The 13761-nt window shown below is 38.3% G+C and overlaps 1 protein-coding gene across 3 annotated transcripts in view; it reads left to right on the top strand.

Moving 5' to 3' along the window:
• The window catches only part of RPS6KA5 (ribosomal protein S6 kinase A5), a 61634-nt gene that overhangs the window by 23144 nt on the left and 24729 nt on the right, over positions 1–13761 (top strand). For all 3 annotated transcript variants that reach the window (XM_077323485.1, XM_077323486.1, XM_077323484.1), the window contains exons 3-9: positions 1280–1498; positions 3043–3158; positions 3918–4025; positions 6305–6388; positions 8979–9082; positions 11876–12026; positions 12796–12957. In XM_077323485.1, the coding sequence (XP_077179600.1) occupies positions 1280–1498; positions 3043–3158; positions 3918–4025; positions 6305–6388; positions 8979–9082; positions 11876–12026; positions 12796–12957 (944 nt within the window). The remainder of the gene's footprint in view (positions 1–1279; positions 1499–3042; positions 3159–3917; positions 4026–6304; positions 6389–8978; positions 9083–11875; positions 12027–12795; positions 12958–13761) is intronic.

Genomic DNA, 13761 nt, shown 5'->3' with positions numbered 1-13761 from the left:
TACCAGCAGGCCAGCTCGTGGGGTCCGAGCGTCACACCTATCAAGCTCTCCCTACCCATCAGACCTGCCGGTCCCCAGGAAGGTGGAGCTGATGAGAAGCAAAAGTAATAAGAGGAAATTATAACAACATGCCAACAGCCAAATAACACATTAAACAGGGTGGGAGGATGGGAGCAAAGGAGGCCAGGCACTCTGACTATCTATCTTTTTAAGCCTGCCTGCCACCTGAAGATCCTCTGCAAATTGCAAGCCGCGAGTCCTCATCCAGCCCAGCTCTGGCCATGTGGAAAGAGACATTCCTTCTTTGTTTTGCTGGCACTCCCCATCTGAGCAGTTGTAGTTGGTTGCCAAAGAGGGAGAGGGCAGCAACTGGTTTAATAGACAAAGAATTTAAAAATTTAAGAAAAAGTAAGAAATAAGAAGTTTCATGAAGGTTCTTGAAAGTATTGTTACACCACCCTTTAAAAATCGTATGCATGGGCCTGTCTCAGGGCTTTCCAAATCAAAAAGGCTTTATTTGCACTGTGCACATAATGAAAGAAAAATGACTTGAACATTCAAACACAGCAGCAAGTTGTGTTCGTACCCATAATTAACAAGCCTAATTTTTTGTGTGTTGTCTGAATTGTTTGTTTGTTTGTTAAAGTCTAAACTTTGAGTTTGTTCTGTACCAAATATTCTAGTTTTCTTCGGAGGGTGTGTTTGAAGATTATTTTTTAATGTTATTTTAATATTACAAGTGTACTCTTGTAATTTCAGTTTCTCCTTATATTGCATATTTCACACAGCATAATCTTTCCTTCAAGAATAAAGATATGAGACTGTTAATTATCTGTTGCAATGATTTACAAAAGTAATTTGATTAAGTAATATTTTGGAACACAATCTATTTTAAAAATCTTAAGGGGATTTTAAATGTAACCCATTAAAGCTGAACATGCTAAAATGTGCCTATGTGGCCTCATAAACTGAACAGTCATTAAATTACATTCCTTTCTGAATTCTCAAATTTATTCAACTGGTAAACCCCTGAAACCCATTTCTACACATATTTATAATTTTTTTCTCCATCAGTCAACATGATATAAAGATGTTAAAATTTGAGTCTGTAATCATTATCTTTCCAACATGAAAGCATTATATTGTATTGGAAATAAGTTGGTTTGAAAACTCTGATCTAGGCATTTTGGGATTATGGGAGTAATTGAAAACTGAAATTCCTAATTTCTTATACAAATATATTTTTAAAAAGCTTTTTCTCTCCTGTTTTTCTTCTTAGCTTATGGAAAGGTGTTTCTGGTGAGGAAAATAAGTGGTCATGATGCTGGCAAGTTGTATGCAATGAAAGTACTGAAAAAAGCAACAATAATTCAGAAAGCCAAAACAACCGAACATACAAAGACTGAACGGCAAGTACTGGAGCACATTCGACAATCTCCATTTTTGGTCACTTTGCATTATGCTTTCCAAACAGACACAAAGCTTCATCTCATTTTGGGTAAGTTTTCAATGAGAACATAAACTTTTATTGAAAGTCAGCTAAGACAGCTAAGATGTGCTTGTACGTATGTGATTGGCTTGTAGGAAGCAGGACTATGATCAAAAACTTTTGTGTTGTAGACATAGTATGTCAAGTTTGTATTGATACTCTGCATAACTACAGTCCATGAAGAACTGAAGTAGATATCACTTAAACACATTTATTGTCCTTGTGGACACTGATTCCTTTTATGTAGTGTCGTTAGGTTACCCTCTGTAGCATCATCTATACTAGTTTAGTCATATAACCTACATATAAGTATATTTTGTATCCCATAATACATTACACAGAAATATATATTGCTGAAACTCTTAGGTCTTTATATTTGCATGTTTTCCTTCAGGAAAAGCCACTACAGGAAAGAGCTTTTTGGAGCAAAGAAGAAACATTGTGGTGAACATTTTGCTTAAAGCCCTCTCCCATTCATTGTTTCTGTGTTCCTAACCTCGTCCGCAAATTATTATTATTTATTGCACTTATACCCTACCCTTCCCTGGAGGCTCATAGTGGTTTACAAAGGGTTAAAATACATAAATAAGACAGTAAATAGTAAGTTTTAAAATATTAAAATTAAGAATTAAATATAAAATAAATAGGCCAGTTTTTCACTGCTTCCTTTCCAAGGTGAAAAAAGGAAGAAATAATAAATGTATTTAGGTGGCAATTTGTTGGATGAGTTGTAATCAGGGAGGTCAGCACTATAAGTTGTTTCTAGGCCTCAACCATAGGCCTGGCAGAACAGTTCTGTCCCCACTTTATCCCCCCCCCCCAATACAGTTCTTATGTGTGTTTGGGAAGCTTCTAGGTAGTCAGGAGAGGACAGGTTGCAGGAAGGAAGTATTTCTACCCATCTGCCTCTTCTACAGTGAAAAGTGCTCCATCCCAGCGCAGTTTTTTGTTCTGGGGGAAGAAGATCCATCAGTGTTTGGCTAACAACATTTGCCTGTAACATGTAGTTATGGGGTAATAACAGATCTTTTAAGTCTTTAACTGTAATTGGGTTGAGCAACTCTTGAACAGCTTCCATACAGATGCATAATTATTTTATTTATATGTAAATAATTCCATTTCTCTGCTGCTGCTCATGACCTACCACCTTCCAGCGACTTACAACAGTTAAATAAAAACAATGAAAGTTCAATACAAATCTAAAACCTCAAACTTTCCCCCCAACCGCCACCAGTCCTCACTGTACCAACCCCATCCTTCAGACCTCTGGGCTGTCACATCTCCAGGGATATTGTTCCCGTTGGATGCTCAGAGGAAGGGCAAGATCTTCCATTCTGCCTGACCTCAACCAAATGCCTGGAGGAAGAGCTCTGTCTTGAAGGCCCTGTGGAAAATTGACAGCTCCATCAGGGCCCTCAGCTCTCCCAGGAGCTCATTCCACCAGGTGGGGGCCAGGGCCAAATAATGTTTAGTTAATATGTATTCCAGTATATACATATAAAAAGTTATTTACAATTCTTAAAAAACCACAAATATTCTTGTCTATATTTTAGATTATATAAATGGTGGAGAACTTTTTACTCATCTTTCACAAAGAGAGAGATTTACTGAAGGTGAAGTACGAATATATATTGGAGAAATTGTATTGGCACTTGAACATCTACACAAGGTTAAATCATTTTTCATCTTTTCATTATTGTTATTTTAAAAGTATAGAAAAAGAGTAAAAAGACTGTCATTGACAGAGGAAGATGAGGAGAATTATATCTTAGGTGATGATAAAGGCTTGTTGAATCACCTGAATTTTAAAACTATTGTTTGCAGCATGGTGCAGGATGAGTGGGGAAGCTTCTAGAGAATACACAAAGACAAGCTTTTATGTGCATGTAATGTGACTCTCTGTATTGTACTTTTGCACTGAAATGCTTTGGATTAAGCTTCAGGATTATACAATATTACAATTATATTGTTACCGTGTAGGCTTTTAAAATTTGAGTGATCATGCCTCAGTATGTTTAAAGATATAGCGGTTTCAGCCTTGTGTCTGTAATATATACTTTAGGATCAAGTAAGTTCTCCTCACAGTTGACATAGACCAGCCTTTTTCAACCTGTGGACCATGGAGGAGGCCCTGAAATATTTTTCAGGCTTCAAGAAGCCCCAGAACTCGGCCGTAAGTATGGCCAAGTCCATTAAGGCAGGATATAGTAGAAAGGCCAGGGAGTCTTTGGGCTGATCTTGCTTTGGGCTGATCCTGCGTTGAACAGGGGGTTGGACTAGATGGCCTGTATGGCTCCTTCCAACTCTATGATTCTATAAGTCCCTGGGGAATCCCTGACATAGACAGTGTTGCTAGACATTGTTGCATGCCAATTGAAGAGCATACGTAAATTTGCTTGTGTCATGATTTTATTTTATTCTTTTCCAGTTGGGAATTATATATCGTGATATAAAACTTGAAAATATTCTTCTTGATTCTGATGGCCATGTGGTATTGACAGACTTTGGCTTGAGTAAGGAGTTCATTAGTGATGAAGTAAGTATCTAGGTATCCCTAGATACACCTAGGAAATTTAGCTCAAATACCTGGTTGCTTATCCCTGTAATCCCTGTAATCATTTTTTTTCTGTTCTGTTTTACTAATGATCATCTCGCACTATTCAGCTATCTTCCACTGATAATTTTCAGTGTTCTTAAACTCATGCATCCATAATTAATTATTAATGTATTTATAAATCCTATTTCTTGTGTTAATGTGACCAGTTTGGAAAGTTTGCTGGTCCTATTTCTCAGCTGTTTAATTGCTGAGAGACTGTTTTGAGTAGTAGAGTATCTCTGTTCAAAATCCCCATTCAGCAAGGTTAACAACATCATCTTGTTTCAGTAACATCCTCTCAGCCTAACTTATATCACAAAATTGTTGTGATGGTAAAGTGGAGAAGAATGCCATGTACACTGCTTTTGTTCCTTGGAGCAAGTATGAAAGAAAATAAGATTCCTATTAATAAACTTTTAATATATGGTAAATAGGGATGGGTACAAACTGGAAAGGTTCAGTTCATGGTTCATGGCATGCCTAGTTTGTGAACTGTAAACCATTGCAAACTTTTAGGGGCCAAATGCACTGGTTCAGTTTGTGAAGTTCATGATCTGGTAGAATACCTCCCTCAATGTGTTAGAGACACCAGGTTCGCAGGGAATATCTAGCTGACTCTCCTCTACCAGCTCTCCAAATTTGGCAAGGATAGGATTTACAGGTTTGCTAGGATTTACATCCCCCACAGAAGGTGCCCCAGAAAAGTCCTTTCAAAATTGACTTTTCTGTGGGCACCTTCTTTTCGGAGGCCATAGCTTGGACCCAGTAAATCCAGTTCTCACCAAACTTGTATGACAAGTACAGAGTCAGTCAGAGATATGCTGTGAGTTTGGTGTCTCTAGTTTACACAGGATCTATGCCTATCAAAATAGTCATTTTGATAGGTGCAGGTTCAGGAGTATATAGAACAGATACTGTGCAAGCCATAGACATCAAAGTCACAGGGGACCTTACCCAAATGCATGCCCTCCCAAGTTCCATCTCCCATATTACATTGAAGTTTTTTAAACATTTAGATTAAGCTGAGTCTTTCTGGAAATGTTGCCATTCACAACATTCCATAAACAGCTGGAAAGTTCTTGCTGGTTGACCTGGCACAAATTTCACTTCACAAACACTGAACCCTCCAAAATTCATTACGAACTATAGTTCGTGAGCCAGTTCATGCCCATCCGTAGTGGTAAAGATCTCTCAGTTTGAATAACCAGGTGGTCCTTAAATGTTATTAAAATCTCTTGATGTTCTTAATTAGATAACTTGATGTATAGTGTTCAATGATTTTTATAAGTTTTTTTCTTATATTCATGAAAATTAATGTTTGCTTCCTACAACATACTGTGTGTATATATTAAAGAACCTAGAGAATGCGTTTTCAACTTCAGGATTTCTTAAAGTCTCATATACAACATAGGCCATTTAAGATATTCTAATGGTTATCTAATACAGGCTTATGATATTATTTTATTCATTCATTTGATTTATATACCACCCTTTACTGTGACTTCTCAGGGTCCTACACAACAGCAGTACATGTAAAACATGTATAATGGTATGAACAGAGGGTGTAATAAACAAGAACAAGCAAACAGCAAGTCAAAACTCGGAACTTTGTACACAGGGTAGTAGATCAGGTCAGAGTGAGAGACAGCAGCTGGGCTTTAATTCGGGGTGTGTGGAGTGTCAGAGTTGCTTCACAAGGGGCTGGGTTTGAGGGAGGCCCCTGGCACCAGTCTCAACCGAAAGCCTGGCAGAAGAGCTTCATTTTGCAGGCCCTGAGGAGCTGTTTGAGTTCCAATGGGGCCTTAATTTCATTGGTGAGCTCATTCCATGATGTTGAGGTGATGGAGGAGAAGGCCCTGGCTCTGGTCAAGAGATATGACCTACCAAATGTGATGCATGAAGCAAACTTTAATTATACAGGATTTGTGCTAATATTTTGTCTGCAAGAAGATGGATTACTTTTCTAATTATAGTTTTGATTCATTGTTGAGGATGCTAGTGTGGCCTTTACAATGGTGAATGATGAGCCTACTTTTGGAGGTTGCAAGGTATAGATTTGTAAAACTTATGTTTTTCAAAAGGAGATAATGTGTTCAGAGGCCACCTTGCACTGAGTAGAAGTGCTAGTAATATTAAGTATGTTTTCTCATATGCTTGTTTCCTGTTACTCTGATATTAATTTGTGCTTTGATTATTGTTTTGCATTTCTGCTTTTTCAGAATGAGAGAGCATATTCTTTCTGTGGAACTATAGAATATATGGCTCCTGATATTGTCAAAGGAGGGGAGACAGGACATGACAAAGTATGTTTTCTCTAGCTTCTTTTGGCCCTGAACAATTTCTGATTAAATGGAGTATATGAATTAGGCATTTCTATGTGACTTTCAGAAATGGAAGATGTCATAGGCGTTTTATGCTGAAGACAATGAATAAAAGAGATTTCCAAAACCTTATGAACTGGATAGATTTTGTTTAAATGACCATTCCTTTGATGAGCATAGTCTGTATTAGCACAATTACAGTGATATTCTGGGCAGCCACCCATTTGGCTGGTGTATGCTTGTGCTGGCCCTTGTGGCTCTTAGGGTTATATGATGCCATGCAAAGGACTATTGGGGACCACCCCCGTCATTTCAGTGTAGACAATGGCCCTTGTGTAATACAGCTGTGCTGTGCAGGAAGTCAAGGCCAGCATAATGGTCTCAGAGGCAGCGGCTGGCTCTGTATATTGCTAATGCAAGCAGGCAAACTACCCCTTGCTCTTTAATTTTATTGGAACAAAAGCTAATAGGGCCAAAATTTAATAAACTATTAAAATAACAATAATTAGTGTAACATTGCTTGTTGTCCCAATGTTTCCCTTTACTTGTAAATAGTGTAAGTTTAGAGTTTTAATAAGTTAATGCTTTGGATCTGATAAAACATGATAAAATAGGCTGCACTATGGTGTGGTCCTTTCATCCAGTCTCTTCATACCTTTGCAGAGTCTCATATTATTTCTCATGCTGGCTGTACCTGTGTTTTGAAAAGATGGTTTGAAGTTTGGTTCAGAATTCAAGTTAATAGCAAATTGTGTAGCTGATGTGAAAATTTTTAAGGAGGAGAAAGTATAGAAGCTTAGCGTCAATGATTACAACATTTTAAAATGAGAAAAATGAGAAAAACAGTCATAAGGAAAATTTCCAAATCTGGTTTGCTGGATTTGAAGCTGCCACTCCTAACCACTACACAAAGCTGGCTCTCTTGGGAAAGGTGTCAGTTTAGAAAGAAATTTAAAGAAAACAGGTGGCACAGCTGTCATTCTCAGCTGTTAAACAGCTACCTGCTCCCTTTAAATATCCCCCATCACAAGATTAGCGGCCTGTGAAGGTGGTACGGAGCCAGCTTGGTGTAGTGGTTAGGAGCACAGCCTAATCTGGTGAGCCGGGTTTGATGCCCTGCTTCTTCACATGCAGCCAACTGGGTGACCTTGGGCTCACCACAGCAGAGATAAAGCTGTTATTACTGAGCAGTAATATCAGGGCTCTCTCAGCCTCACCTAACTCACAGGGTGTCTTGTGGGGAGAGGAAAGGGAAGGCAAATGTAAGCTGCTTTGAGACTCCTTCAGGTAGAGAAAAGAGGCATATAAGAACCAACTCTTCTTAAAAGAAGTTTGTGAGCCCATTGTCTTTTTTGCTCTACGGGTAGTTTGTAAATCTGTTATATGCCCACAGTACCAGCATTGATGAATTTTTTCTTTAAATCTTGAATCCAGTTTGTGAAATATTCAGTATCACACTTTATTAATTTGTTTGTTTATATGCATCCTGCCCTCCCATTTAAAAGTTAGAGATACAGTACAGGAAACTTCATGATTTTGAACATGTAACACTTTCTTCTAGCGGTATAACTTATAATGGTAGAACCTCTAACATTCAGCATTTAATGGTAGGACACTGTGACCTCATGCTCAATAACTGTGCTCTTACTGGCTGCACCATAGTTGAGTTCTTCATCTGCAGGGTGCAGCTTGTGGTGGGAGGGGTCTCTGGCTCTGGTTAGTGGAGTTGGTTCATCTGCCTTGACCAAAGGCTTGGTGGAAGAGCTCCATTTTGCAAGTGTGCGGAATTGTTTTAACCCTGGCAGGGCCATGATCTCTTCTGGGAGCTCAGTTCACCGAGGAGGAGGAGGATGTGGTGGTGGTGGTTCTCATATGCTGCTTTTCTCTACCCGAAGGCGTCTCAAAGCGGCTTACAGTCAACTTCCCTTTCCTCTCCCCACAACAGACTCCCTGTGAGGTGGGTGAGGCTGAGAGAGCCCTGATATTACTGTTCGGTCAGAACATCTTTATCAGTGCTGTGATGAGCTCAAGTGGGGGCCAGGACGGAGAAAGCCTTGGTGTTGGTCGAGGCCAGATGAACTTCCTTGGGGCCAGGGAGCACCACATAGTTGGTGTTTATAGAGCGTAGTGCTCTCTGGGGGGCACTTTCTAAACATTCTCTTTTAAATTAATGCAGATTATATTTGCAGAATGAGAGTCAAAAATAGTTCCATTCTGAAAAAAGAAACATTCTTTTTTACTGTTCTTATCCATTTGAAGAATTGGTTTTATACCCTTCTTTTCACTACCCAAAGGATTCTCTGAGTGACTTAGAATTGCCTTCCCTTCCTCTCCCCACAACAGACACCCTGTGGTGAGAGCTGTGACAGGACTGCTCTGTGAGAACCACTCTAAGAGGTCACCCAGCTGGCTGCATGTGGAGGATTGGGGAATCAAACATGGCTCACCAGATTAGATGCTGCTGCTCTTAACCTCTACATCAAGCTTGCTGCTTGTGTTTTTTGTTGTTGTTTCCTTGATTGTGTTATTCATTGTTCTTTTCTATTCTCATTACATAACTATTGTTTTACAGGCTGTTGATTGGTGGAGTCTAGGTGTTTTAATGTATGAACTTTTAACCGGTGCATCACCATTTACAGTTGACGGAGAGAGAAATTCACAAACAGAGATATCTAGGTAAATTATAGAGCTGTCTTTGATGCAAATTATTTAAAACTTGCTCTTCAAGAAAATGTTACTTTATTCAATTTAAGATTAACAGTTGCCAAAAGTGGGGTACTACAGAAATATATTGTACCTGAAATACTACAAAGATTATACTTCTATTATACAGGGGCATTGTAAGTAGGCTATAGTACAGGACTCATAATTTTTAGGCTAGAATTAGTACACTTGAATTCTCTGACTGTGAAGGAGAGTGTCAGGTTTTTCCTCTAGCAGTAAAGGGTCCTGTACACATAAAGTAGGTATGAGTGTAAGCATTAGGCAGTGTGTGCCTTTGCTTCCCTCTTGCTATATACGTACTCATGAGGGGCTATCATCCCTTCCTCGTTATTACCCTGCTTTAACTGTGATGGAACAAAGGCAGTGCTGTCCATAAGGCCTGTAACCACATGTAGGAGAGAACCTCTTTTAGTCTCATCACTGAATATTGGCCCAAAGTCCAGGAAGAAAAAGCAATTAACAAAAGAAATATGTGACATGAGCATGAAGAAGATAAATAATTTAGGGGAATTCTGGCTTCAGAAAGTTCTGTATCTCATTTCTATTATATTAATATCAAAAATATCAAGGTATAAGTATAAGTATCATGCAGAATGTTTATTTCATTCTCTGAAACACATGGGAAAAATAGTGAAAATTGATCTCTTGATGGGTTTGGCTGAATTCTGGATTATAATGGAAGTAACTGGTTTAGATGCTTTCCAAGTAAAAATCAAAGTTTTTTTGCTCAAGAAGCAAGTATGCTTTGTAGTAAAGTCCTCAGCCCAGCTAGAAGTAATATGAAAAAGTATTTGTGTTTAAATTGTGCTGTTGGCTTGAATTAGACCAACTTTAGTTGTACTTGAGTCATAAACTGACATTTTAAATATTTGGATTTAAACAGGAGCCAGTCCCAAGAAACATGCCTATCAGTTGTCATAGAAAAAGTTGCCTATACTTGTTTGGACTTTTTCTACACTCTTCCCTTCCCAAAATCTATAGAAAATAATCCCGTTGTGATGATCATTTCAGAGGTTAGGCAACATTTATGTTTTCTGTCCTGGAAATTTCTGAACCACTCGCAAGCTGAATTATGTAGGCTGTTTGATAAATTTTCTAAATTTCTAAATCTTAAGTAGTTTTATTCTCATAATGGCCTGTGATGTTTTTGGCATATTCACAGAGTCAGAGTTTAAGATACAGTTTAAAAGTCAGTCATAGCAATTAACAAAAGTGTACCTGATGAAAAAGTGATGATGTACTCATGTGCTCATATGTTGCTGTTCTGACTCTGAGGCTTGGGTCCTATGTAGAATCATAGAAGGAGCCATACAGGCCATCTAGTCCAACCCCTTGCTCAATGCAGGATCAGCCGAAAGCATCCTAAAGCATCCAAGAAAAGTGTATATCCAACCTTTGCTTGAAGACTGCCAGTGAGGGGGAGCTCACCACCTCCTTAGGCAGCCTATTCCACTGCTGAACTATGTAGCTTGAGTGAGGCTGTGCAGATGAGTGGCAATTTTCCTGCTTCCCCCTTCCCACTGTGTTCTTGTCCTCATGTAAGCCACAGACCCCCTGTAACATCATGGGGATTGAACTGGAAGGTTGTAGTAAGAAAGAAGAATCCCCTTTCATGAGAATTGATTATCATAAGCAGAGAGAGCAATTGGGATCAAACCCATTGTTTACTTTGTGGTTGTGACTCTCCTTTAAATGAACGTTGGCTTTGATTAAATTTTTGCTTTTACATCTTTCACAGACACAGTTTTTAGTAGCAGATGTTGCTACCTGAGCCTGTTTGTAGACTGCACTTCCATTCCAAATTGATAGCTAAATTTTACAGCACAACTCAGTTTTACTGGTTTGTATTCAACAAGATTCACTAGTGGAATGAAACTTTCCCACGAGTCCTGGCATGTCACTGAGCTCTCCAAAAATTTATTCCTGGAAGTTGACAACCCTTAGAAGCAGCAAAGAGGGCAAAGCGGGGGGGGGGGGGTGCTCTTCATTGAGTGGTGCAAATGAATGACAAATGCTGTCCTTTCTTCCATCAACAGAAGTACCATTCCATTATTGAAAACAAGGGCTATAGGATACCATTGCTATTATTGTAAACATGCCTAAAAATGTTTTTATAACCTTATTGGATTGGATAATCAAAGGATTTATTCATCTGATTGTGATGGATTAAATTTAGGTCACTCCCCATGTTTTTCAAACAGCTGTGCGGACGGGGATACATTTCTGCTATGGAAATTGATAAAAGATATTCAGTATTATTTTCTTTGGGCTGAATCATAGTGTCCTTGTACTCAATTCTTAGTGTTGAATTCATTAAACAATTGTTTTGATTCTGTATATAAATGGTTCTACATTTTTTCATATTGATTAATTTTAAAATTTTCTAAGTTATTTAGTTAGCAGGCTCATCTGTATGAATTTTTAATCAATATTTTATGTGACAGTAAATCAGGTTTTGAGGTACTACCAATTTTGTGTAGTGCATTCTGTTATTCATTTTAGCATTTTATTTCCGAAGGATTAAAGGATGGGTCAAAGTTCAATGGGAGAACAAGTCCTCTGAGATTTCACTCTGACTGGCAATGAGTCTCTAAACAGTACCTGGATTAGGCAGGCCAGTAATTTCAGTATAAGCCTCTTTAAAATCAACAGCAGTATTGTCATAGACACTTCCAACATTCAGTGGGCATTTCATTGGCTTCTTTTGATTCTACCAAATGATTAATTATTGTCCATGTTCTCCAGGAGAATATTAAAAAGTGAACCTCCTTATCCTGAAGAAATGAGCATTCTAGCTAAAGATGTAATTCAGCGTCTTTTGACGAAAGATCCCAAGAAAAGACTTGGCTGTAGTTCAAGTGGTGCTGATGAAATCAAACAACATCCCTTCTTCCAGGTGAAAAAAAGTCATAATGTCCATTTATATATAATTGAACATATGGTATGTGCATAGTGTAGTCAGGAGATCCTATGATAGTCGGATTGTCTGGCAGCCAGGCAAGAGATGTTCAGAGACCGTTTGCCTTTGCACCATAACCCTAGCTTTTCCTTGGAGGTCTCCCATCCACCCCTGCTTAGCTTCCAATATCCAGCCATCATTATCCACATTTCAATTGATGTAAGAATAACTTTAAACTCTAATCATGCTGCATTTTAAGAATAAAACATATCTACTCTATAGGGTAGGTTCCTCTCTATGTATAAGTAAAATGGGCTGGCATTTGAGAGTATTTTCTTCCAGTGGCAGCCTCAGAATTCCTCATGGGGTACTGTTCTGAAGGACATCTTTTAAAATGTGTGTATGTGGAATGGTCAGGAAGCTGCCAGTAGAAGTATGTGGGAGGGGATTAAAAGTCCTTTGGTACTAGCAATATTTATGCATGTGAGTTTCGGTCCACATCATAGCTAATAACTTGAAGCACAATAGACAAGATCTAAAGTTAGAAAAGTACACAAGAGTAATTCTGCAAAGCAGAGATCAAAGCCATTTGCTGCTATCTGTATTTTGTATTCAAGAACTCTGCAAATGAAGTTATAAAGACTTTTAGAGTCATAGGATCTTGCTACCTAAAAACTAGATCAGCAAAAAATTGGATAAATCTCAACTCACAATAAAGGTTTCTTTTCCTACTGGCTTCTAAACTTAATTTAATGTTTTGGTTTAGAAAATAAACTGGGATGACATGGCTGCCAAAAAAGTGCCAGCTCCATTTAAACCAGTAATTCGTGATGAACTGGATGTTAGTAATTTTGCAGAGGAGTTTACAGAAATGGATCCAACATATTCTCCAGCAACCACTCCACAAGCTGCAGATAAGCTCTTCCAGGTAATTACTGTATAATAATAATTTGTGGGTGTTTATTGAATTATGTTAGAAAAACCATTAAAATATAAAAATAAATTAGGGATTTGGAAGAAGACAATTTAAATGAATGAAAATTGCTAGTATGGCATTATCTTTGTGTTACTATAAACAGTTATTGTGAATATCAAAGTTCTCATGGATTTGCATGAATGAGGTGTCCAGCACAGAAAAATACATGGGATAAAAGTGAAGAACTCTTCGGGATATATTGAGCTTAGCTGGTAGATAGTGAATGGTAAAGAAATGTTTAAAAGGCAAGCAGAGGTTTCAGGCTGACCAAACCTAATAAGCAGCATTGGACACATTGTAGTCATTGATTTGAAAGTGGATAAAAGTTACACAAAGGAGGATAAATATGATGTTTAAAGCCAAGTTCTGTTTTATTTTTCCACTGGTTTCATTGGGCTGAGAATGGTGTAACTCTGCTTGGGCGTACACTGGTAGTGTCATATTACTCTGTTGGGTAGATGTGCAAAGAGCAGCATTTGGAGTGTTGTAAACACAGTTAATTGGAAGAAAAAATGGTTAGGTGCATCCATTCACTCAGTTCGAAAAATTCAGATTAAGAAAGGAAATGATAACAATAGGAGATAGCAGGACATATTTGTAGGCTTTATCATGCACCATGTTGCATGCCTTCTACAGTGTCAGAGAGAAGAAGAAGAAGAGTTGGTTCTTATATGCTGCTTTTCTCTACCCGAAGGAGTCTCAAAGTGGCTTACATTTGCCTTCCTATTCCTCTCTCCACAACAGACACCCTGCGGG

This window comes from Paroedura picta, chromosome 2 (genome assembly GCF_049243985.1).
Source record: "Paroedura picta isolate Pp20150507F chromosome 2, Ppicta_v3.0, whole genome shotgun sequence".
In the NCBI taxonomy this organism is placed as follows: Eukaryota; Metazoa; Chordata; class Lepidosauria; order Squamata; family Gekkonidae; genus Paroedura; species Paroedura picta.
The sequence above is the reverse complement of the archived record's forward strand: the minus strand, read 5'-3'. Positions and strand labels throughout refer to the sequence as shown.